Source organism: Ambystoma mexicanum, chromosome 6q (genome assembly GCF_040938575.1).
Source record: "Ambystoma mexicanum isolate Mex_15411 chromosome 6q, UKY_AmexF1_1, whole genome shotgun sequence".
Taxonomy (NCBI): Eukaryota; Metazoa; Chordata; class Amphibia; order Caudata; family Ambystomatidae; genus Ambystoma; species Ambystoma mexicanum.
In genome coordinates, this window is record NC_090937.1 from 1,565,836,558 (window position 1) to 1,565,863,667 (window position 27,110).

The 27,110-nt window shown below is 47.7% G+C and overlaps 1 protein-coding gene across 7 annotated transcripts in view; it reads left to right on the forward strand.

The window, feature by feature from the left end:
- Nucleotides 1–27,110, forward strand: part of LOC138516848 (zinc finger protein 638-like) — a 1,099,812-nt gene that overhangs the window by 279,472 nt on the left and 793,230 nt on the right. Inside the window, exon 10 of one of the 7 annotated variants that reach the window (XM_069632286.1) lies at nt 18,773–18,902. The exons of the other annotated variants lie outside the window; for them this stretch is intronic. Coding sequence (XP_069488387.1) covers nt 18,773–18,829 — 57 coding nt within the window. The 3' untranslated portion in view covers nt 18,830–18,902. Of the gene's footprint in view, nt 1–18,772; nt 18,903–27,110 lie in introns of those variants that run through there. 7 annotated transcript variants of the gene reach the window in all.

Here is a 27,110-nt window from a genome sequence, read left to right on the forward strand (position 1 = left end):
TTTACCAACCACAGTTCTTCTGTTGGCCACTCCTGCTGCTTTCAACTTTACAACAGCCCTACAATCTACCATTTTCTTACCCATTCTGCTTTCAAGACTTACACTGCTGTTGTCCCACCTTGCCTTTTGTTTCTTACTTGCATGGGCTATCCTTTGTTTTTTGCTTGATTTCATCTTTAATTTATGATGTGTCTTTTACTACGTCCCTGTATCTCTCCCTTTCTCTTGTTGCTCTGGCAGGCTTTCTTTCTCAGTCAGTCTACAGTTTCGTAGGTTTGTATTGCATGTGTTCATTATGTTGCGCTTTCCTAAGTCTGTTCTGTTTACTCCCGCTGTACTTTTTTTAGTCCTCCTCCATTCTTAGACTTGCCTTTTGTTGCACCCAATTCAATTTCCTCTGTGCCATTTCCTAGCCCATAAACTTTTAACTGTTTTGCCTACTGTTTTCTTTTGTCATGTTTGCTTCTTTCAGGTTCTACTAGCTTATGACTCCCTATTCTTTAAAGAAAAAGAGTAGCTCCATGTTTGCTTTTTATTTCTCAAGCTACCACTTTTTTGTAACCGTATAGCGCTTTTGCATAAGCGCATTCTAACTTCAAATAAATAAAATTAATAAAACACAGGATTCAGAGCCCGGTTCTCATTCTGCTTGGCAGATATTTTACGTTGGGTTTTAGTAATCGCTGTGTTCCAACCCGGGTCCCCAAAATGACTGAGGTAAGTTGACTACTACATTTCACAAAATGTATATGAGCTTTATTTTAGACACCGCTAGTTGGCTTATGCTGGCTAGGGAGGATGGGCCCTCGGAACATGACTCTGGCTCCTGGCAGAACCTGCCATCCCTTTTATTCTATGCTACCTGTATGGGGTGCCTGCATAGCAGTAGCTCAGTTATTTTTGTTTGGGCTGTTTGCTTTTTATTTTAACTTAATGGGTCATCGCCAGGCAGCCTGCGCTTCTATTTAGTTTGTCTAGGCACACAGGAGTTTCTGTATCCAAGTCCTCTGCATGACAGTGCTTCCCAATGATCCTTTTTTGTGGGCTCAATGTGACGCCTTTGCCACTAATTGCAATTTTCCATTGGTTGCATAAGAAGCTGCTCCCGATGTGGGAGGAACTAGTCTCTGCTCGACCACTGAACCTGCCACAGCAGTTTGTGGCATTGAAGCGGGGGTAACGAGAGAACCACCCATCTTTATTCTGACACCACAACTACTTTCTCTGACGGCGTAGTCTTCAGGAGTGGTCCCAGTGGTAGTCCTGAAACTAGCCACCACTCTACTCTGGGCATCCCAGAGGCTCTGAGCTCTTACCAGTGGCTTGACACAGAGGGTCCTTTGGGGGCCTTTCACCTGACGCCTGCCCAGGTGATGCTCAGCATTTGGAGTCTGTCACTTGGACAGATTATTCAAATGGTCTAACCTGGGATCTTAACACTTTGTATGCTCTTATTATACTTAATAGTCATTCACCTATTGTATGGAAACGAGGGCACAAACCAAATGGCAATCCTTGGCCTTGCACAGACTTGAAATGAAAAGGACCTTTTGGTCTCAACTGACAGTCTTACAAACAATGTATTGACATTACTAAATCTGTTTTGAATTTTTTTTAATTGTACCCAAACAATTCTAAAAACTGGATCATATTCTCATGCTGTTATTGCAAGGGCATCACTGTTCAAATGGTAAGATTTCCTATGCGCCGACTATTACGAATGATTTAATAAATCAATTTATGTGGATAAGATGAACCTGATCCGTAGTGAACTCTTTTCGCCTACTTTCGGTTGAAAGATTGACTTCTATTCTGAACAACCTGAATCCGACGTTCCATTCGGAAAATTGTGATCCCTTACAAATTTTGGAAAGCACTAAATTAATATTCATGGTCTGCTCTTCTGACTTTGATTCAGCTTTCATTGACTTAAGGTTTCTTTACATCATATGAGAACTGGCTTAATCACACCCTTCCTTAAACTGTTATGATGGATTCCTAGAATCTGGCTTGGTTGAAGAATTTAGATGGCTCCCCTAGTTGCAGTGAACAGGGCACTCCTAGCTTAGCCAAAAAGTAATCCAGGGAAACAAGAGCAGTTAAGGCTATTCTCAGGAGAGTGCTTGGGGTTGGGTCCACAGAGTTTTGCGGGACAGGCTTGTTATCAAGCGAGACAGACTCAAGGGTGTTCCTTTTTAAAACCTTTATTTGCTGAGGCTCCTGCGTTGGTGTATGTTATGTTATAACCATTTGTAAAGCGCACGGTCGCCCAAAGGCGGCATGGCGCTGGAAAGGATAGAATCGCTGAACAAGGAGGGGCACCGGGTTAAAGCAGGGCCCAAGCTCAGAACAAGTGGGTCTTCAAAGCCTTACCGAAGGCTAAGTGATTAGTGCTGAGTTTTAAAGCAGGTGGCAAATTGTTCCAGAGTTGGGCCGCTGTGGTAGAGAAAGCCCGCCCTCCGCCCTCTCGGCCGAGAGCGGAGGAAAGGGGGCATGCATAAGAAGCCAGCAGCACCAGACCGCAACAGGCGGTTTGGAACATAGCGTTCGAATTTAGTACGTAGGTACTCAGCGCCCTGATTTTGCAAAGCCGGATGGACGATGCAGAGGGCCTTGAAATGGATACGTTGTTCCACAGGGAGCCACTGTAGAGTACGCAGCTAGGGGGTTATGAGACCCATAAGGGGTCCCAATTCCCACCCTAGCTGCTAAATTCTGAAGGCACTGTAATCTGACAATTCGCCTCTTTGGTTGCGCCAAATACAGCGAATTGCAGTAATCCAGACTGCTTAGGGTCATCACTGCTTCCACCTGAGGACGCATTGTAACAGGAATCAGATGGAGCACTTGCCTTAAGATCTTAAGATGGAAATGCCCTTGCTGGCATACCGAAGACACTTGGGCTGTCAAAGTTCAGCCGACATAGACACCCCAAGATTCTTTACCTTCAAGGAAGGAACTGGAAGAGGACCAAAAGATGGAGGCCAGAAAGAGGAGATCCACCGAGAATGATCAGGAGGGGAACCTACCACCAGCACCTCGGTCTTGTCCCCATTCAGTTTCAGCCAGTTATGGCCCATCCACTCCAACGGTAGTCAGGCACTTATGCAGGCCCACAGACACCCCAGCCAGATCAACAACTGGGTATCGTCTGCGTATGAGTAGCACCTGATGCCGAGGGAGCGGATGAGACGAACCAGCAGAAAGATTTAGATGTTAAAAAGAATGGGGGATAAAGCAGAACCCTGAGGGACACCACAGCTCAGGTGAGGATTTAGAAATAAAAGGTGGAAGAGAAAGGTTTAAGACTTCCTGCCTAAAAGGAGCCAAACCAGGCCAATATCTGTCCCGATATTCCAATCGGTGTAATGTCCGACTGGCCCTCATTCTAAAGGGATGGTTCCCTTAACTGATGTTTCTAATGGCCATCGCTGTCTAACAGTCCAAAATAATTCAGTCTGTGTCTAAACCTATGCGTGCCCTCATCTTTACAAAAATGCGATGGGAAACCTTATAAAAAGGAAAAATAGTGGTTCAACAAAAAGTGGGATACCAAAGTTGGTTTCAGGTGGTCATTTCACCAAGTGCAATTTGGTCAATGTCACAAAAATGAGTTAATTCCAAAGGGCTGGTCCTTAAACCTTCACAGGGCTCTTACCGTGATATCCAATACCTTCAGTGTTTTGGGTTTATTGGGTTCCCTACTGCAAGCTTCAACTTATTGAAGTTTCACACCACAAAAGAAATTTAACCGTTCCTTTTGAGGTTTCTCGGTGTTCCCTTCCCCACGCTTCAATACTTTCAACACTATAAAGAAAATCAATAATCCCCCAACTTTGTAGGGCCTTTTAGGGTCCCTTCCCGCTTTCATATTGTCTGTTTTTTATCAGGTTGCACTTTGATTTCTTTGGTAGGCCTCTCAGGGTTCCCTTTCCCAAGCTCATGCCTCTTCCAGCTTTCAACACACAACAAAATATATCGCAGTTCCTTTTTGGTTTCTCACAGTGCCCTTCCCCAAGCTTAGGCCCCTCTAGTTCCAAACACAGGTTCAGCTGGTCAGTATGTGCCTATTCCTTATACAGTTTTTCTTGCATACGTTATTCTCATAGGCTAGAATCAGAGGCTTTAGAAAACGCCAGGATCTTTGCTTTTCCTCAACGTGACAACTCTGATCCTTTGCTCTATTTGTTTCTTATTCTTGCTTTCCTTTGCACTCTTTATCTTTAGGTGCTTCCTGCACCACTTTTATGTATTCCTTTCCCTTTGTCGTACACATTTGCATTGCCTTTTTCCTAGCGTGCCCTGTGCACACTTCTTTCACTCTTCCGTGCACACCTGTGCTTGCTTCTTTCTTTCTGGGTAGCTCACACCCTTTCCTTTTTCTCTGAATTTCACTTTTTCTTCTGTGCAGCTAATGTATCTTTACTTCCTTTGGTACCGCTGGCACTTTCTTACTTTAACACTGTCCTTCCTGCTTTCCATTTCGTGCCACTTTACAAATTTTGCTTTTTCCTCCCTTTCCCACTCCAGCCACCCGCATACTCGTGAGTTTTTCTCTCATGCCAAACTGACCGGGTAGCGTAGCGCTGGCGACTGGTCTCTCTGGGATGCATTGGGTCGAGGTCAGTGTCTCACCATCTGCCCCCAGCCACCCTTGGCTCCGGCACACGGCCTAAGGGAACGAGCAATTGCACGACACAGCCAGCCGGGTCAGATTGGCCTCGCTTCGGCTCTCAGGAAAACAGGCTCTCCGGCAACGCTGCAGACTTTCTCTAACACTGGGCCAGCATTGTGGCATGCTGCTCTCCTCCAGATCCTTCTTCCTGCAGTTCCCAGGTTTGTGGCTTCTCTGGTCCAGTATGCCTGCTCAGCTCGCTCAGTCTTAGCTTTATAATCTGGCCTGGGACTGTAAAGGGATCTCCTGCTGGATTCAGCCATGCAGCCCCTATTCCCCCCCCCTCCCCCCGCTCTCCCAACTGCTTTTCCCTCTGCTCTCTCAGTAGCCTCCTGTTATATACCTGGTGTGTATCAGTTGGCTGCATGTGTGTGGTCAGGGTTGGGCATGCCTGACTTTCAATATTCCAATTAAAAGGAAATGCCTGTCGTGTAGATCTGAAAGGTCTAGTGGAGTCAGGTGTGGGTGGTCCGTGTTAAATGCCTGAACCCGCCTCTTTATGGGACAACCTAAAGGTAGTTGATGGGAGTCTTTCCTCTGTTTCTCAAGATGTTTCTTATAGGTAATCCTCCATACTCTTGGTTGCCTTTTCCTTGTCCCAGTATTTGTTTGAAATGGGGAGGGGAGATGGAATGGGTTTGGAAATAGCTCATGGAAGCTGAGGGAAATGGCGGTCAAGTGAAATCGGATTGGAGTTTAGTTTGATGGCTGGGTTTATTTACTAGAAGACTATCAAGAGATCAACAGAGATAGTAACATCTTCTGGCCGTGTTTTTTATTTAAAGAGCGCTTCCCCTTGTGGCAGAGTATCCCATCTCGGTTTTATTACACAGGCATGGGTCTTCATAGTATTCCCTGAGGTCTAGATGGGTAACAGATGAATGGACATTAATATCATGGTCCTGTTTCTTGTGATTGATATTGCTTCTCGCCCCAATCTCATGTGCTTAACTCGTTTCCTCCTCTTACTTGGACCATAAACAATGGGTCTTGAAAGAAAGACACTGTTAGTCAAGAGATGTACAAATTTTCGTTCTCCCTATCTGTTAGGCAGAGTTTGTATGCAGTACCCTTTGGGACCTCTACACACAACTGACTACAGGTGTAAGCAAAACAGACTTTTGGTACAAGTCTGTACTATACAGTTTTTGATAGCAGAGCTGAGCAGCCAGTCTTATCTCAAGAGGGAATGTGAGCTGTAATGTTACACAGAGGTCTACAATCACAGGTGTTCAAATAAACTTACACTCAAGGTTTCTTGGTTAAACACTTATTAATGTATTCAACAAAACATTCACTAGAAGGAGGCAGTTAACTTATACACAAATACACTTTAGTATTATACTCGTTAAGTTTCTGAGACATTCAAACTACTTTGAAGGAGGAGCAAAATGGCATTCAGAATACTTTGGAGGAGCAGAAAGGAATAGATTCAGAACATTAAAGAATTACAATTTTTTAGACAGTGCAGATACTTTAGTTCACCAGAAGAGTCAATTCAATAGGCTAGGCCAAAGTCAATGGGCTAAAGTCTTGGATAGGTAAAAACTGTTCTGGTAAGTAAACGGTAAAGTCTCTGTAGAAGTTCTCAGAAGTAGTTGAACAAGAAGAATTGTATGTTGGGTCACAAACCTCTGTTCCTGGCAGTTCCTGCAGATCTCGCTGTTCCTGAGCCTCAGTCGTGGGGACAAGAGGGAGGACGTTGTTGGACTCCTGCACTGGGACTGGTCAAAAAGCTGGCACTAGGCAAATCTTCAATTCCGGTGGCTGTAGTAAAGCACACAAACTGGTGTCCCCCCCCCCCCCCCCCCTCCCTGGTTATTCGGTTTCCTGCAGCACTCTGAGGAAAATACAACCAGCTCCGAGGTGGCTTAGTGTCGAGTTGATTGGTCCCACCAACTCAAAGGTAGAAGTCGTCCTTGCTGGGCTTCTCTGTCGAGATGAACTTAGTGTTTCGGACCTGCAGCACAGCTTCACAGGGCAAACCAACGGGCCAGGAGTTGGAGTTACAGCAGCCGTCCTCTTCAAGCTCGTCTTCGGTTCTTTCGTTCCAGTAGACGACTCTGCCTTCCAAGCCAAGAGAATTGCCTTTTATCCTGTTCCTCCGCCCCATATTCATTCCAGGGGTAGCTGTCTTTGCCAGACAGTCAGCCAATCACGCCAGAGTGCATTTGGGTCTCCTAGGAGACTAAGCACAGGGAGTTTCGGGCACCTCCCTCACTTCCTGCCCACCCAAGACACTCGGGCGCCAGAGGCGGTCTTCAGTCCTAAAGCCCACCAAAGGCAATGGAACAAGGGACCAAACCTGGTTTGGCACAGAGACCAACTCTAGAAGGACCTTTCCAAAAAGAAATGGTGCTGTGACACACATGAAAAGATTATTCTTATGGAGTTCTCTAAAACTCCATAACCAAAGAAAACGCAAGAGTAAAATGCATTCAAAACACCTGTTAGTGGGGAAAAAGGGTCTCACACTATCCAGGTAAAAAAAAAAAAAATCAAGTGCTCAAAATCCAGCAAAGTTGCAGGGGCTCTCTAAAATGAAGGGAATTGGCAAACTTTTTGAGAATTTTCCCCAACACTATCCACCCAGGATATTTTCTTGAGGGATGGTCGAGGGGTACATCATTTCTTACAGCCTCAAAACATGATAGGAGGTTGATGTGGGCCCAATCAAACTGGTAGACTGGGTGGAGGCACTGATGTTCCCACGAGAGGTCAGGATTTTGTCTAGATTCGGACTAGTACAATTGAAAATGCTGCACAGGGCGCACTACCCTCGTACATTGCTCTTTAGATGGGGGCAAACTGAGTACAACTGTTTGATGTATTGTATTTTGTTATTTATATAGCCCTTTTTTCCCCACTTGTGTGGCCTCAATGCGCTTTATTTGGTTGGAACACACTCGTTCCAATCTGTGTGGGATTGGAGGGAATCTTTTTTTTTTCATATTTTGAGATTGTCAGCAGATACACCGTTTCTGGTGAGCGTCCCTTGACAGACTGACAGACTGGTGACGGTCATGGGGATGAAGATGCCACATGAGCCGAAGTTACTGTTAGGGATTTGGGTTGCAGCCTCTTTCAACCGATATGAACAATTATTCCTATCTACTGCTATTAGTCTGATCAAACCTAACATTATGATGTGGTGAGGGTGGGGCGGGGGGGACTGCGCTTTGGAGCGTCCCAAATATAGTACATGGATGTGAGATCGATATTTGTATGTCCCTCGAAAAATGAATATATAATCCACAGGGCTTACCTTACATGTACAGAAAATCTGGGGGAAATGACAAGAGGTGTGTTGAAATTGTTACTCATAAGCTTCATGTATGATCGGTGTGTTTCTGGGTCACGTTGCGTGGTGGTCCACCCAAAGTGTTTACTTGTCTCGATGCTTCTTGATGTAATGTGACCGATCGTGTTAATGTTTTCTAAACCAATAAAATGTTTTAATTACAAAAGACTTTTACTTAACGTTATACTTTTGAGGGCAGGGGGAAGACCAATGCTTTGCATTTACTTACCCGCCCATGACTCGAATTTTCCAAGATGACTGGATGGGCCGACTGGGATTTGCGGGAAGTAGGATTTCCAGCTCTTGGCACTGGTGAGGTGTGCATGGAGCTGCATGCACAAGGATTCTTCCGGTTGGGTCCAGGAGCAGAGTGCAAACCTTGTCGATGGACAAATGTTTACTGATGCAACCCTCTTGAAGTCACTTCACAGGAAGGTAGAAGGCGAGTTCCAACGACTGCCACTGCGCACACACAATGGCAGGCTTTTGGGGAGATCTTTCATTTTTATGCCAAATCCGCTCCATCTGTGAGATCTCAGTACTTTTTTTTTTGGTACCATTTTCTTGCCCTCTTGAATGAGGGGAGCCTTATTCCCATCGTTCACTTTTTTGCTGCCCCATGGGAACCCTGTTCATTTTGTTTTGACTTTGTTTTATAGTCTTGCTGTCCTCCATACTTTGTAGAGGCTTTCGTTGCACTTTTGCAGCACACAGCACCTTTTGTGCAGTGTTTGTATTTTGTATTTTATTGATTTATAAAGCGCCTTACGCCAAAGCGCTGTACATGGAACAACATAATACATAAGACATGAACAATAAAACTGTTAAAGCATTACAATATGAATGAATCAAACAACAAAACCGTGAAAAGAGCAATTCACTGAAGGGGAGGGAGGAAAGGGAGATGGGACAGGTTGGTGGAGTGAAGGAGGAGGGCAGGAGGAGGAAAGGGAGTGTAGAAGAATCACGGGAGGTAAGGAGACAGAGGGTGAGAACAGCATAGTGGTTGATGGATTTAAGAGGGGCAAGGTGAGAAGTAGGAAGTCCAAAGAATAAGGAAGAGCTGTAGAAGAGGCGGGTAGGTGTTGCTGGTAGCAGTTTGGGTTCTCCTTTCTTTATATTTTATATTCCTTGTGAACTAATGTTCTCCAGGTTAGGGGATGCCTCTGCTTTTCCTTTTGTGAAATCAGCACACACCACCCTATGTGGAGTGCTGATGGGTTACTTTGTAACCCCTTTCTCACTGCTCCTCTAACATTTCTGTTAAGTGAAAATCCTACACTTCTGATGCTTGTTAATCTGCTTAGAATCGCATGCTGTGCATATGGTCTGACATCCAGTGGTAACCGCAGAGTATTGCATCTCGTCTTTTCGGGGACCGAAGGGGACGTCGGCATAGGCGTGTCTGAAACACTATCCCCATCGTGACGTGTTTAGTACCCAAAATCCCTCATGCACCGAGGTGTCTCAGATTGTTTTTTTCCGCCCAGATAACTGGTCGCCCTATAGCGGAGCTCTTCATGAGACATTGTTTATCTTACCGAATTGTCGGTTTTTCCCCAGTTAAGTCACTTCGCCCATCAAGAAAATCTTCGACGAAGACTACAGGGGAATCGTCTACGGCTGTGGGTTCCGGCGCCTAAGATCCGGCGTTTGGACTTCACGTGGTCGGGCCTTCTGGCCGGCCTACACAGTAGGGAGAGTGGGCTCGGGGGTTTGCCATACTGTTATGCCTTTCCTCTTTTCCACTGCTTTCCTTTTTGGTCTAGTCACCCTTCCTTTCTGCTATGGAAAGGACCACATTTAGATTCTGCCCTGTGTAGGGGTCAGATATGCGTGGAAAGAATAGCACACGTCATGTAAAGCTTGTCTCCCCCTAGAGCACGACGAAAAGCGGTCTTCGGCAAATAAACTCTTTAAACCTAAAACCCTTAAGGAGCGCCGGTTGAAGCGGTGGGCAGCGTATGGAATGTCATGCGTGGAACCTCCCTCCCCTGCCGCGACACCAGCCGAAAGTGACAGGGGTACATCGGATGACCAAACATCCAACGCGGACTTTAGAGACCTTGAGCTGGAATATTCTAGGGCTGCCACGCCCGTCCGCGACCCTTCTAGGCTTGACTCCGGTCTTGCTACAGGGACCACACCCGGTGACAGGGGCGTACAATCGCACCGCACAAAGCACACAACCCAAGCGCCCTCCTCTACGACTTTGTCGAAGAAGGCGAAAGCGCCAACGGGTCCACCAGAAACTTCGGCGTCGCCCACGGATCGGTCTGATCCGAAGCCTTCCCCGCATCCGCAGCAGCGCATGACTGGGCATAAAAAACAGAACAAGGGAGCTACTCTCCAAACTACGAGTAGGCCTCTACCCGAGAAGCCATCCGCTGGCCCTTCTGGAGCCGCGGAAGACATTTTCACTGCTGACACATCATCGGAGGCGTTGCCTCCCGAAGATTCAGCAACTATCCGTAAGAGCATCAGTAGGATTGCTACGGCGGTGGGCCTAGTACCGGTTCCGCCCACAGTTATGGGCCAATCCGCCGAAAAGTTTTCCACTGATTGGGAAGACGATCCCGAAGACTCTTACGAAGAAAGCCAGGTACCCCTCTCAAGCACCCGGCGGAGAACACGGTTCCTACTCAGTTAGGTCCATTTGGGTCATCCAAGCTGACCACGGAGCAATGCGAGGGGTGTATGGATCGGCTGGAGCAGTTTTTCAGGGCTTCTTATCAACCTCTGCCGAAAAAAGCTCTGGTAGACCCTAACCCTCAAACACAAGATGTCCAACACCAAGTTGACTATCAAGATGATGTCCAGATGGACACGTATAGACATCTATACAGAAGAAGTCATCTTTTCTGGACAACTATGGGGAAGATCAAGGAGCAACGGACAACTGGGAGGACATCACAACTCTATCGTTTGCCTCGACATTCCCCCATCCACCCCGATTCGACAAGCTTCCCCGGTGGATGATCAAATGGCTTTCTACAACAGCAGCAGAGTTCTTTAAAATTGCCAGGCTTGAAGCCTTGCCCGAACAAGATTTCGCGGAGGACATTATTAATGAAAAGCCTCTGGCAAACCAGTCTATCCCTCTCTTGAGCTCTGTAAAGAGACGGCTGGCCCCTTCCTTACTCGCACCCGCTCAGACTAGGGAAAGGGTCGAAAAACTGTCCAGACCCTCTTTATATCAAAGGACACGCAATCCCAGACTCGCTGATGGTGACCAACACTCGCAAGAGAGCAGGGGTTCCCCTTGCCACAGGAGTCACCTCCAGACAAGGAGTCCAAAAGGTGTATGCCTTAGGGAACGGGTTACGTCGGCGGCCGCCTATACCATCCGGATTGCCAATAACACGACATTACTAGCAAGCTACGTCGACGCCCAATGGAACCTACTCCAAGAACGCCTTCAAGTGGTTCCGGAACCAACCAGAGCCAAGCTTCTCGCCATTGTCTCGGAGGGCAAACTTGCCAATCAGAATGTGGTAAAGAATACCCTGGACACCGCAGAGACAGCAGGCAGGTCTCTCGCACAGGGTACTCTCCGAAAGACACGCGTGGCGGCGCACGTCGGGCTTCAGGCCTGAGACCCAGGCATCCATTATCAACAAACCCATCGAAGAGGCCAACCTCTTCGGGAAGGCGGTAGACGATGCGTTGGAGACAGCCAAAAAGGCGCACAAGACTATTAAGTCACTGCACCAAATTTCCCAGAAACCCTCTTCACCGAGGGGCAGTAATTCTCTGCGGTCCTTTCGAGGACAAGCCCGCGCCGCTCAAAACAATTTCGGCACGGGCAACTTCAACTCAAGTCAACCGGCTGCAAGCCCCACTTACTACCCCCAGAGCGGTTAGAAGCGCGGAAAGAATAGAGGTAGAGGCTCCAATTCCAGAGGAGCGTCAACTTCGGGTCAGAAATGACCACCAAGTCCAGGTCACCTCCCATGTCTCCCCGGTTGGGGGGCGATTAACATCTTTCCTCAAGGCATGGGAGGGGATAACTTCAGGCCAGTGGGTCTTAAAGACTTTCTCCCACGGTTACTGCGTGGAATTCGCCAGACCTCCACAGTTCAGACTGCCGAAACATCGACGCCTTTCATCTGCAGATCCTGATCCAAGAGGTGGAAGCGCTGCTGGGAAAGAACGCCATAGAAGCTGTCCCGATTCTTCAGGTAAACAAGGGTATCTATTCAGTGTACTTCCTTGTACCCAAAAAGGATCTCACCATGCGTCCTGTTCTAGACCTGCGCCCTGCGAACAAGTTCATAAAGCCCCAGAAGTTTTGCATGGTAACACTGCAGGAGGTGATCCCATTGCTAAAGCAGGGGGACTTCATGACAACATTGGATATGAAAGATGCATACTTTCATAATTCAATGCTGCCAGCGCACAGAAAATTCCTAAGGTTTGTGATTCAGGACAAACACTACCAGTTCAAGGTACTCCCCTTCGACATCGCCTCGGCACCAAGGGTGTTTACTAAGGTCCTGGCAGTGGCAGCGGCACACCTGCGCAGACTTTCATTTCCAGTTTACCCTTACCTCGACGATTGGCTCATCACAGGGGACTCGTTTGTTTGTTTTTCGAACACCCAAAAAACAGTAGACCCACTGTGCAGCCTGGGATTTTCTATCAACGAAAAGAAATCCAGCTTAGTTCCCAGCCAAGTAAAATAGTTCCTGGGGGCTCTAATTCGTACGGAAAACGGTCTAGTCTTCCCTTCCAGCGAGAGGGTTCAGAACATGCTCTCTCAGGTTCCTCAGTATGTAGCCAGTCGAGATGTGACGGTACGCAATGCTATGCGTTTGCTAGGAATGATGGCGTCGTGCATATACTTGGTTCCCATCGCGCGCCTGCGTCCCATGCAAGAGTGGCTCAACAGCCAGTGGTGTGAGGCCAGCGGACAATGGGAAGATCTGTTGTCTTGCCAGCCCTTGTTCTCTCTGCAGTGGTGGTCGAGGGAGAACCTCTTGAAGGGGAAAACCTTCACCACCCCTGCAGTGGAAGCCACTCTCACGACTCATCTCTCACGGGGTGGCGGGCTCACCTGCTTCAACAGACAGCGCACAGTGTGTGGTCCCCTCAGGTAGCGTCCAACCATATAAACCTACTGGAGCTACTAGCAGTGTTCAAAGCATTGAAAGCCTTTCAGGAGCAACAAGACAGTGCTGGTCTTAACCGACAGCACAACAGCAATGTATTACCTGAACAAACAGGGGGGCACTCACTCTCCAGGGCTATTCAAGCTGTCCCAGAACATTTGGATATGGGCTCTCAAACACAAGATGTTCCTGATATCCCAACATGTCCAGGGGAACTCAATCTTCTGGCAGACTTACTCGGCAGAGAATTTCCTCGGCCAGAAGAGTAAGAATGCCGACTGCACGAAGACATTGTATCTAACGTCTTCGCAGAATGAGGGTTTCCAGAGATCGACCTGTTCGCTACTCAGGAGAATGCCCAATGCCAAGATTACGCCTCCAGGTACCCCCAGAACCGATCCAAAGGGAACAGTCTCTGGATAACTTGGTTGGGGAAATGTGTCTATGCTTTATCTCCCCGACTCCCCTTCTGAACAAGATAGTACACAAGATGCACCAGGAACCAGTCACCATGATTCTGGTGGCTCCCATGTGGGCCCGCCAACCTTGGTTCGCACACCTGATGGAAATGTCCCTCTCCCCACCAGTCAAGCTGCCCTGCCCGTACAACATGTTGTCTCATGACAGGGGGGAGACTCTGCACCCATGCCGCAAACTTTGAACATAGCAGCCTGGCTCCTGAGGTCATAGTTTGGACATCTGCAACTCCCTCAAAGATGCATGGACATGCTGAGGGAGGCAAGAAAGCCTAACACACCTTATTGCTATGCCAGCAAATGGAAACGTTTTGTCATCTGGTGCAGTTCCAAAGGCGTCAATCCCACTGATTGCTCGCCTTCACACATTGTGTTATATCTAACCCTTCAAACGGATTGTGTCCTCCGACGTATGCCTTATCTTTGATAATTCGTCTCCAGCTTGCTGGCCTCGGGAAAAATGTTCAGTAGAGGGCGCTGCGCATCGACGTCCGTTGAGTTGGTGTCCCTCGACAGCCACCGTATCGGCACCAACGTCACCATGCCCATAAATAGTCACACGCAGTGTCCGTTGCTCAGTTCAGTTTTTCTGCGCTTCGTGGTGCCTCGGAATATCGTTGCTCAGTTCTTCAGTGAAATATAATTCATTATTCCTCGAATACCGACTCGTACTCTATGGATTCCTCATCCGAACCGACAACTCCATGGTCCGGCTTCAAAAAATGTCGAGGCTGTGGAAAGAAGATGTCGTTGACAGATCCTCACAGGATCTGTTTGTGGTGCCTGGGAGTCGAGCACCATTGTTCGGAGTGCGAGGACTGCATGTCCATGACGGCGAAAACCTTGAAGGAGCATAAGGGGAAGCTTGAGAGAGGTAAGGCAGTTAAAACTTCTACGAAAGTTTCCTCGGTGGAGTCAAGACATTTGTCTCCTCGCCATCACAAGACATTCTCGTTCTAGGTCTCGAAGCAGTTCCCATCACTCTTCGAGATCTAAGCATTCAAAAAAGAGACGTAGAAGATCCCCTGCCTCGTCTTCAGTTTCCCCGAAAAGGGTCTCCTGCCCCACAAAACATAGCTCTCAGGCTGAGTGGGAGGAATTCAGGAAAAAGATGCTTAGCGTCTTTGAGTAAGCGGCCTCGACCACCTCGAAGACTGCTGAGGGGTGATACCCTGGGTGATAAATTCAAAACGCCGCGAGTCGCAGCACCCGGCAAAAGAAGTTACTCGAGAGCGCCACAAACCCTCGAGTAAAGGCAAGGTCGCATCTTCGACGCCATCGTCGAAATCCCTTCCACGCATAGATCTGCATCTTCGACGCCATTATCGAAGGGTTCTTCGACGCACAGGTCAGTCGATTCGAAGCCGTCTTCGACGCGGACAACTACGTCGAAAGGACAAACCCGCGGCCACCTCACAGCCAGTGGTTATACCCAGAGCCTCGATCACGAGAATGTCGACCACCTCGAGTAGAATTCCGATACTCTCGAGTTCCTCGAGGCCTCTACCAACTTTTTCGACGCCTTTTTCGATGGCTTCGAAGCCTTTAACGTCGACGTTTTCTCAGCCAATTATGACGAATTTGGCCCCTTCTGCTCTGGAAATGGGATTTATACCATTTCCAAGATCTGGTAATTCCAGAGCCTTATCTATTTATGAAGAAGGGGAGAATTCAGATCAGGAAAGACCTTTCGAGTTGCAGGGATCTGCAACTCCTGTACCAGAGGCATTTACCTCTGAGGAAGGTAGGTTAATGGACCTCCAAGAATCCTTACATGAAGCAAGTGGGTTGGACACTTCCCCAGAAGTGGAATTTGCCAAACCAGACCCAGGGGAACATGCTGAAACCCCTTATAGAACTTTGATGGCAAGGATAATAGAGTTTATGGGGTGGTCTACACCCTCGCCTGCTTTTCAGCAAGACGACCTCACAGACATTTTGGTTAAAGGTCCACAGGAGGATCCTGTGGTGCCATTTCATGCGGCATTACAAAGGAAAATATTGGCAAACTGGGAAACCCCTGAGGTTATTCCGGCGGTTAACAAAGAATTATCAGCCAAACATAGGGTGTCTACTACTGACCCTGAATATTTATCCCGACACCCAACTCCGGAGAGTCTGGCTGTTCAGGCAGCAACTTCATCAGGTAGTAAATCGGCTTACCCTACTGTTCCACAGGACAGGGATGACAAGAAATATGACTCTATGGCCAAAAAAGTATTTTCTGCATGTAGCATGGTGTTGGAATCCATCAATGCTACTGGTACGCTCGCAAGGTTCAGCCACACACTTTGGGAGTGTGCTTCATCAGCGGCTGACTGCCTCCCGGCGGGAGAAGAAAGGGAAGCGTTTCTAAACGTCATTAAGGATGGTAAAGACGCAATGTGCGAATCCCTTCAAACTGGCATCGTTTCTGCTGACAGCATCAGCAGGGCCATGGCGGCAAGTACAACAACCGGGAGATTTGCTTGGTTGCGAAAGTCTGGTTTTGCTCCAGATGTGCAAAGCAGAATCTTGAATATGCCCTTTGACGGCTCTTCTTTGTTTGGTAAGAAGGCGGACGACAGTTTAGAAAATCTACAAACATCAAAGGCAGCAGCAAAATCCCTGGGAGCTGCAATCTGTCAGACACCATATCGCCCCTCGGGAGGGAACCTCTTGGAGAGGTAAGTCCTTTCGCTTCTATTCCGCATTCGGAAGAGGCAGAGGACAGCCGGTTCAAAGGGGTCAGAAAAGATTCACCCGATGTGTTCGGGTTAAAAATACAAAAGCCGCCGCAGCAGCAGGTGCCTCTTTACCCTCGACATCTGCATCAGCCGCCTCCACACCGCTCTGAGGACTCTCCTCACAAGACACCAGTGGGGGAAAGTTAACTCAACATCTGACGGAATGGCAGACTATTACGTCCGATGCTTGGGCATTGGAGACAGTTGCCCAAGCTTACTGCCTGCCTTTTCTACGCATACCTCAGTCATCCACCGGGAAACATCTCTGAGTTCCAGATCCGCTCCTCTTGCAGGAAATTGTAGACCTGCTAGAGAAAGGTGCCGTAGAACCGGTACCTGTAGCGGAGAACAACAAGGGCTGGTACTCCCCCCTACTTTTCATACCGAAGAAAGACTGAGGACTGAGACCTATCGTGGACTTGCGAGAATTGAACAAGTTCCTCAGGAAGGACAAGTTCAAGATGGTAACTCTCTCTCAGATCCTTCAGGCCCTCCAGCACCAGGACTGGCTGGTATCTCTGGACCTCCAGAATGCTAATTTCCATGTGCCGATCCATCTCAAACACAGGAAATACCTGAGGTTCGCGATTGGCGGCTCTCATTATCAATTTCGAGTTCTGGCATTTGGGCTGACCTCCGCCCCGAGGGCCTTCACCAAGTTAATGTCGGTAGTGGCTGCAAGTCTAAGGAGGGGAGGGATTCACGTCTAACTCTACCTGGATGATTGGCTGATCAGGGCTGTATCTTCGGAACAAGCTCAGATCCAGCTAGATTATGTCTGCCACTTCCTTCACAAACTGGGCTTCTCCCTCAATTTAAAGAAGTCACAGATGATACCATCACAGAGACTCCAGTTCATCGGAGCGGTCCTGGACACTTCTCTGGGAAAAGCCTAGCCACAAGAGGTGAGGGCTCAAGATATTCTGCAGATGGTGACCAAGTTTCTAAATGACCAACATCTCCCAGCCTTCGACTTTTTGAGGTTGCTAGGCCTCATGGCATCCTGCATGTTCCTTGTGCCAGAGGCTCGCCTGAGAATGAGATAACATCTGCTAGAAGGGTGAGCGAATTACCTCTATCTTGTAAACCCCCCCCCTCATACAATTCTTCATAAAGACAAAGTTGTCCTACAGGTGAAGCCTAATTTCCTCCCAAAGGTGGTTTCTGAATTCCACATCACTCAGAAAATTACCTTACCTTCATTCTATCCTCCTCCCCATCCGGGGAAAGAGGAAGAAAGGCTACATAGGCTAGACCCAAGGGGGGCTTTAAGCTTTTACATCAGCAGACTTGCTAGGATTAGGCAAGCAGACCAACTGTTCGTAGGTTACTCACGGCACAAATTGGGACTACCGATAACAAAACAGACCATTTCCAGAAGCATTATTTTGGCCATTCTGGAATGTTACAAACTAGCAGGCAAAGAGCCTCCTCAATAATTTAGGGCTCATTCAACCAGGGGTATTGCAGCCTCTTCGGCCCTCCAAAGATGGTTTCCGGTTCGAGACATATGTGCGGCTGCCACATGGTCGTCTGCACATACCTTCACAAGATTTTACAACCTGGATTCCTCCTCGTCAAGAGACTAGGTTTGGCAAAGCCGTATTACATCCATTCATTCCTAAAGGGAAACATGGCGTTTTTACTCCCACCTCCAATTACACACCACTGCTATGGGAGTCTATCAAAGATAAGGAATACGTCGGAGGACACAATCCCTTTTTACAAGTTACTTCTTACCTGGTAACATTCTTTAGATGGAATGTTCCTCCGATGTATTCCTTATTGCCCCTCCCATCCATCCCGCAGTAATACTTGCCTTGTGGTTGCAGCTTATGCTCCTTCAAGGTCAATAACCAATTCATGCAGGACTTCTTATGCTGAGCAGTGGACGCTGCGCATGTTTATTTATGGGCATGGTGACGTGGGCGCCGATGGGGTGGCTGTCGAGGGACACCAACTCGACGGACGTCGATGCGCAGCGCCCTCTACTGAGAATGTTTTCCGAGGCCAGCAAGCTGGAGACGAATTATCAAAGATAAGGCATACGTCGGAGGAACATCCCATCGAAAGAACGTTACCAGGTAAGAAGTAACTTCATCTGTTGGACTCTGGGTTAGTCTTCAATTCCTTAAAGGTTCACCTAGCGGCGTTGTCAGCCTACACCATGTCACAGCAGAAGGTGTCGTGGTGGAAAATACCTGTGATTAAAGCCTTTATGGAAGTGGTTAAAAGAATGTATCCCCCCATCACTCACCCAGCCCCTGGGTGGGACCTAAATGTGGTTTTAACTAGAATCATGGGATCCCCTTTTGAGCCTAAGCATAAAGCTAGTCTGAAAGACCTGACCTACTGTGATAATGTGCAGTATTAGATACCTAATGCCAAAGGATTAATTGCATGGTAATGGGAAAAGCCACAGGTATTGTAAATACAGGAAGTATGGACTTTCCTCTAATGATGACCTCTGTTTGGTTGTCTAGGGAACGGTCCTCGAGGAGGGTGAACCTGAGAATGACCGTTTAAGCTGGACGTACTGAAGAAAACACGAAAGATGAACAGCTGAGTGAAATAGAGCTGACCGTGTGCTGCTGTCAATGAGAAAGGCGTTTTACTTGTGAAAATGCTGGCGTAGCTGGGAGAGCGGCTGACTCCTACGAACACTGTTTCCCGAGAGCTAAGAACTGAAAGGTAACGGGGAGAGCGAATGAAAGCAGATGGGTGATTCCGTCAGAGGCTCGATGGGAGCTGAGTAACTGAAGACGACATTTGTTTACTGAAGCGTGACGAGCGTCGCGCTGTCGAAGGCGAGTGAAGAGAAAAGGAGTCGGCGCCTGCACATTGAACGAGGGACGCATGCAAAGTCCCAAGCGACCGTTGTCGCTTAGTTGGCAAATAGGTTCTGACCAAGTCGCTTGAGTGGGGGTCGTATGAAGTGACCCACGCGATTAGTTTCGCTGTAAAAGCAATAAGGAAGTTGGCGCCGTTGCGCCGTACAGATAAGAGACTGTTATTCCCGGAAGCCAAACGTTATGGCTACTTTGTTATTTGAGGAGCGTGTGTTAACAGTAAAAGGGAGACTGTTCTTGGGGAGAGCGAACGTTACGCCCATGAACTTGAGTGCCGTTGGACTGTTATACGAGCTGCACGCAGCAACATTGGTGAACTGGAAAAAGTGAAGAAAGGACATCTAGTTACAAACTGGGAAAGTGGTTAGGTATTGAAATAAGAAGAAAGGACACCGAGAACCAGTATGTAAAAGGGAACGCTAACCACAAGTTCACCGTTGCCATATAGAAAGAGCCTATTCTTTGTATACTGTCAAATGAAATAACCAAGAAGACAGAAAGGAGACTTCAATAGGCCACAAGAAGAGAACCAGATGCCAGGTACAGACATTAGAACAACAAAATATTAAAGAATAGAGTCCAGAAGAAGAGAGGAAATCCAAGAAAATAAATAAATACCCTAAAGACTGCTAAACTAAAGACATTAAATAAGAGGAATCTGATAAGAGACTTTGACGCTTACCTGTGTTGGCATTGGCTGAATTCTCCTACAGAAGCTGGAACCGCCTGAAGAGAAGTTGTATCCTTTTCCAAAGTTTATTCCTAAATAGAAAAGTTCAGGAAAGTTAATAAAATAATTGGATTATCTTTATAATCCAAACAATATACTTATTGACTCAGTCTCATTCATGCAATGTTTAACTAAACTGTGACACCTACAAGACAGCCTTTCTGGTAGCTATCACTTCTATCAGAAGAGTTAGGGAATTACAGGCCCTCTCGGTTTTGGACCCCTTTGTTACAGTCCACAAAGATAAGGTAGTTCTGCGCACACATCCCAGATTTGCGCCAAAATTTATTTCGAAGTTCCATGTGAACTAATCGAACTACCCACGTTCTTCCAGAGACCTACTAACATGGCCGAAAGAAGCCTTCACACACTAGATGTGCGCAGGGTAGTCATGTTCTACATGGATAGAACTAAACCACTGAGGAAAACTAAACCATTCTTTGTTTCAGTGGCAGCTGGTAGAGAAGGGGACCCTGTCTCTAAATCCGCAATATCAAGGCGGATTGTCATAGGCATCACACTATGTTGCACTCTTGCAAAGAGAGAACTGCCCTTCAAGCCTAGAGCACATTCTACTCTAGGCACTGGGGCATCCATAGCATTCATTGCAAATGTTCCCCTAGAGTCCATTTGCAAAGCGGCAACCTGGAGTTCTGTACACACCTTTACAAAACACTATTGCCCAGACACTCATTCTAGGTCTGATTCTCAGGTGGGACAAGCAGTACTAAGACATCTTTTTTTTCTACTGTTCCTTCTCACAACCCACCTCCAACTCTGGTTACTGCTTGCTAGTCTATGTACAGCATGTGATTCTAAGCAGATTAACAAGCATCAGAAGACATGCATTACTTACCGTAAAAGCATTTCTGATTGTCTGCTTAGATTCACATGCGCCCTCTCTGCCTCCCCGCTCGGGGTGGAAGGAACATAGACTTCTTACTACTTTCTCTCTTCATGTACTCACTCACTATAGCCTTGGGCTCCCTCATGGCAGAAAAAATACAATTGGAGGGACCTCGGTGTGAGAGGGATTTTGGGTACTACACACGTCACAATAGGGATAGTGTTTCAGACGCGCCTATGCCGACGTCCCCTTTCGGTCCCCCGAAAGACAAGATGCAATACTCCGCGGTTACCACTGGATGTCGGACCATATGCACAGCATGTGAATCTAAGCAGATACAATCAGAAATGCTTTTACGGTAAGTAATGCATGTCTTATGGCTGGTGGGAGTGGACATGTTTTATTTTTTAATTGAGCATTTGTAAGGTGCCTATACATCAAAAAGTTTCTAGGTGCCACAAGACATGGTTGGGGGGGGGGGGCACATGGGAGAAAGAACCACAACAGTCCTCCTAGGCCTTGTGACATTTGGAAAGTGCAGCAAAAAGGAAGTGCAGGGAGAGGGGGAAGAGGGAGAAGTGTAAGGGGGGTCGGCGACCAAGGGGCTGGGGGAGTGACAAGAGGGCAATTGCTCAGGCAAAGGGGTGGAAGTTAGTGAAAAGGAGGGGAGGTGGACCACACTCAGGTTTGTCGGGGAATGTTGCCTGAGGGCAAATGCAGGTAGGCGGGAGACTAGTTGAAGGAGGGTTGATCCCAGTGGACTTAGGAAGGAAAGGGGCTACTAGAACAGACGGGTGAATCTAGTAGGGGAGCGTGAAGGAGGAGAAAAGGAAGGTTTTCTGGAATTAAGCACATCTGGATCAAGACTGAGGGGGCAAGGAGGCCATTCCAGGAAAGAGATCTACCCCCCACTCTCTGCTTAGAGAAGCGTCTAACTTGCAGAGAGTTAGCTAAAAGATCAACGAATTCTAACAGGGCGGTATTGAGGGAGAGAGTTGCATGTATTGTGGTCCCAGGCCCCAGAAAGCCTTTTTGCGTGATGCAGAAGGTCTTGAATTTGATCCTTGCAGCCACCAGGAGCGGGTGTAGGCAGAGGTCCCAATGAGAAGGATCTCTTGTCTTACTGGCATTAGACAGTCGGGAATGAGAGGGGAATGAAAGGAGGAGGTGGAGCAAAGTTTAAAGGTGAGCTGAGTGTTGTCGGTGTATCATTGAAAATCAGGAGAGAAGGTGACCAGATGGGGTAGACGGGCAAGGTAAAAGTTGAAGAGCCAAGGTGAGAGGATAGAACCTGTACATGAGCTGCATGTGGAGAAAGAGCTAGAGGAGAGGAACAGGCCCAGTTGGACTTCAGAGGCCTGTTCGATAGGAAGGAGGTCAACCAATCCATTGCCCGGTCAGTGATGTTAGGGTATCACAAAGCTGATTTGAGGGTGGAATCATTGACTGTGTTGAAAAGCAGAGGCTAGATCGAGGAGGATGAACACAGAGGCAGAGTTGGAATCCGGGTTTGAGAGCAGGTCATCACAGATGTTCAGGAGAGCAGTGTCCATGCCTCTGGCTGCTCTGAAGCCAGACCGGTGGTCATGTTGATGGACAACAGTCAGTGTGATGGATTAGTTGGGAGATGACCAGCTTCGCCAAGAGTTTTCCTGAGAAAGGGGTAGTGGAGATAGGGTGGTAGTTACCTGGACAGGTAGGGTCCGCAGACAGTTTTTTTTTAGGAAGGGCTGCACAATGTAGTGCTTAAGGGTGATGGAAAGGAGCCAGTGGCAACATAATGGTTACAGAACTCCGCCAAGGAGGAAGTGGAGAGGCAATGTTGTCCTTGATAGTTCTAGAGGAGCAGGGGAGCACCTGCTTGGGTGAGACTTTCATAGAGCAGACTGTCTTGGTGTGCTCATCCGGTGCAATGGTGAGGTATGAGAGGAAAAAGAGGGGGGGCGCAAAGGAGGACTGGGTACAGGAAGGGTGTGGGAGGGGCAGGGGAGGTAGAAGAGAGGACCGGATGTCCTAAGTTATGGTAGTGAAGTGGATGGCCAATGCTGTGCAGAGTGCCTGGGAAGGAAGAGGACTAGTAGAGAGACAGGCAGGATTGGCAATTTCCTTGCAGATTTCGAAAGTTGTGTTGTGCCCCAGAGATGCAGGCTTTGATGTGTGCTCGTTTCTCAGTGGATGGAGAGTCTGAATTGCCTTTGGAGCAGGCGGCAGGCCAATTTGTCGGAGGATGGGCTAGAAGGATGTCAAGGGTGTTGGAAATGAGGAGGTGATGGTTAGTAAGGGAATAGTCCATGTGGGAGTCGATAGGAGTGGGAGGATGAATTAATGAATGGAGGCAGCAAAAGCAGCTACAGACGCGCGCATCCATTGGTCGAATGGCGGAAGGAGACTTGCAGTGAAGGCAGAGGCTTGGCTGGGAGGAGAGAATGGTCAGCCAAAGTGAGGGGGTAGTGGGATGGTTAGAGAGGGAGATTCCAGCAGCGATGAGTTCATCCAGAGTTTTCTTGGCTGATTTGGTTGACCAGAGGGAAGAATGGTAAGGGAAAGGGTCGTAGAGGTTGCAGAAGGGTAGATTGGCTGCATCTGAAGTGTCTTAGTGAATAGTAAAGTCTCCAAGGAAGAGAAGCCTGGAGGAAGAGGGCAGCAGAGGTGTGGTGGCCCACTGCCAGAGAAAGTGAGGTTGGACCTGCGGTCCTATAGATGGTAGTGAGAGGAGACGTAGAACTTGCAAACGAGATTCAAAGGAGTAGTATAACGGACGCAGTGACCCATTCAGGGAAGACAAGCCACTCTACAACTTCAGGCACGTTAGGCCTGGGTTTGGAGAGTATCTTGTAGCCCCCAGAAGGAGGGAGTCAAAAGACAGTGACAGAGCTGGCTTTGAACCAAGTCTATGTGAGAGTGAGATTGTCCAGATCAGAGTCTTTGAGGAGGGGACAGATGTCAGAGGAGTGTTTGACAGAGCGAGAGTTGTGGGGTGGAGCAGGTTTCCTCCTTTTTTAAAGGATTTCCGAGGCACAGTATAGGGATGGAGTGCAGCGGTCAGTGGGGAAGAAGCCAGGGGAAGGGAGAAAGGGGAGGCAGGAAGAGTAAGGAAGTCCATGAGAGCGGGAAGACGCCGGAAGGTCGGGTTGAGAACCATGGGCCATGATGGTGCCATTCTGATCTACATTAATGATTAATCTGGCTAATGTGTTCTAAAAGCACTTCCCATCATTAATGGGTGTAGTGGAAAAAGGGGAGAGGGTAGAGAACATATGGGGAGATCCTATGTCCGGAGCGACGAAGACCAAAGAGGAAAGACGGAGGAAAGGGAAAGGCATTCTCAGTATTTATAGAAATGTCCACCATGACCCCGCTCTCCATACTGTGTAGGCCAGTTGGAAGGCTCGGCCACGTAGTTGGCAGCACTGACTGGATCACTGTCCGTTGAAGGTCCGTTGGCGGTGATCCTGAACAGCCGTCGAAAAGGACGGTTAGGGTGATATTAAATATCTGTTCGACCAAAGGTCGATGAAACAATTTGCAATGTTTCTGAACAAGCTCTGCTTAAGGCGACCAGTATGCTGGGTGGAAAAAACAATCTGAGGGACCTAGACGTGAGAGTTACACTACATGTCACGATAGTGATAGTGTTACAGGCACACCCATGTCGATGTCCCTTTCGATTCTCGAAAAACCAGATGCGCAGATGTCGGACTATATGCACAGCATGTAAATCTAAGCAGATAAAATCATCAAATGCTTTTACGGTAAGTAATGCATGTCTTATAGTCTGAAGCATTGACTTGCACGTCAGCAGAGGGCAGTCCAGAGTTGGAGACCAGAAGTGCGTTTTTTAAATGTATTTATTTTTTCCAGACTTTGATGGCAGGGTAGAAAAAGTGATAGAATAGCAATACGAGTAGATAGAATAGATGGAGAGCACTGTAGTTGAAAAAGGGGCAGGGTGCTCTGGAGCTGGTAAGGGGAGTGCACAATACAAACCGAACTCACCAGGCAGCCTAGTAGAAATCGGGAGAAGAGTCAAGCAGCAAATGAAAATAGTGAAGAGAAAAAGCACAGGGTAAGAGGGAGCAGTCCTAGGTAACAGGCAGCGGGAGGCACAGAATTCACAGGAATGGGAGCGCAGCTGGTAGGAGCTACCAAGAATGAAATGGAAAAGTGCGCACAACGAAGCACAGGTGGAATAGGTAGATGGGCAGATTTAACTACCCTGCAGGCAGGTAAAAAGCACACTTTGAGAAACACACTTTCGAACGGATTGTGTCCTCCCACATATTCCTCTTATTTACATACCCAGCATCAGCTGCTTTGGTCATGTTTTCCACCATAGGGCATGGCGATGCCTGACTGGATGTCCCTCGGAGGCCTCTGTCTCAATGTTGACATCATCGATGGTATAAAGTGCGCGCAGCGACCGTTGGCTTCAGTCCTGTTTTTACACGAAAGCTATCGCTTCAGAACCGGTGCGCTTCAGTTCCCTAAGAGATTCTTTGATATATTCTTCCAAATGGCATAGTCATCCGCGCCATCAACTCCGAGATCAGGGTTTAAGAAGTTCCTGGACTGTGTGGCGAAGAGGTCCCTTACGGACCCATCAGGTGTCTGGTGCCTCATGCTCCTTTTGACTGTAAGGCCTGCCTATCTATGACGGCGAAAGCACTGAAAGGGCGAAGAGGAAAACTAACGGTAGGTAGGTCTCTAAAATCCCCATTGACGACTCCGTCGAGAAAACAATCTTTAGACGAATCGAGAAATATTTCTCCTCGTCGAAAGACGGAGCACGATCACGCAGTTGCTCACCACTTGTCATTGTTGCAGTGAAAGCTGCATTTAGAAGTATGCCCAATAACCACGCTGTGAAAGTTGCATTTAGAAGCGCTAACAATAGCATCTGTGAAAGTTAATTATAGAAGTGTATCCAATAGACATTCTGGAAAGTTGCATTTAGAAGTTTGCCCAATAGCCTCTCTGGAAAATTGAATTTAGAAGTGTAGACGCTCTGTGAAAATTGCATTTAGAAGTGTACCCAATAGCCTCTGTGAGTGTTACACGTAGAAGTGTGCCAAATAGCCTCTCTGATAAATTGAATTTAGAAGTGTTCCCAATAACCTCTGTGTGGAAAATTGTACTTAAAAGTTCGCCCAGTAGCCTCTCTGGGAAACCTGCATTTAGAGGTGTGCACATTGAAAGAGCATATAACCCATTATACCCACCACCACGCTTACTCTCTCCTTTACATCACCACTCAACTAGAACACAGAGATACTATGACATCATTCGGTATAACTGTTCTCATACGAACATCCGCCGCTTACTCCACATCATTCTATGTAAACACTGCTGGTCTCCCACCCCCAGCCAGGCGTTTTCCTCAGGCCTAACACAGCCACATCCGTTCCAGATAAATCCTGCCAGAACGAACACATTCTCCTGATCCCTCAACCACCACACCTACCGATAAGAAGCAGCTATTACACGAGTACCGCACGAGCTGCACACATACCCGGTGCTCACACGCACCTTTTGACTCTCCCTACTCTCTACTGATCTGAACTTCGGTTCCCAAGGGCGTTCAACCTACCAGCGCCTTCAGACCATACCAATGGTATATAAGGCGCTATATAAGTGCAACATAACATAAGTGTTTGAAGGAAAGGCCCCATAGGTGGCCATCTTCGAGTTCCTCCCCTGAACGGTTCAAGTGCCCGATGAAGTCAGCTTCTCCAGCTGAGTGGGAGAATTTGAGAATTAAAATGATCAAGGTATTCGAGAATCCTGCCTTGACCCCCTCAAACTCATGAAAGCCATGCCCAGGTCGAAAAACTCAACAAAAAAGATGGGCAAAGTCTGTGCACCCTCTTGCCCGTGAGGCAAGGGAAAAACTACTTGAGTGGTCGAAGAATCCCTCGAGTCGAGATAAAGCTCTTTCGAGGGCGAAGTCATCAGGGCCATCAGTGTCAAGACTCCTCGTTGGGCCCTAAAAAGTCCTTGTCGCTGCAAGCCGTTGACGCCATTGAGGATTATTGAAAAATCCTACACACCACTACCAAGAAAGTATTTTTTTTTAACACTTTCTTCTATTTGAGGATGGAGGAACCTTCCTCTGACTGGTGTCCCTTTGGCCTACAATATGGGGCACCTGGGGTACCTGATTCTTTGATCTCGGAGGAATCAAGAATCACAAATCTACAGGAGTCCCTGCAAAATGCAAGTGGACTAGAAACGTCCCCAGAAATAGAATTTGGGAGACATGATCCTACTGACCATGCAGATAGGGAGGGGAGTTTGGGGGGCATTCTAGACATTTAATGTGTTTAAATACATGGGTGGAAAAGACCCACACCAATATATAAGCAGGATGACTCAACGGATATCCTGGTGAAAGGACC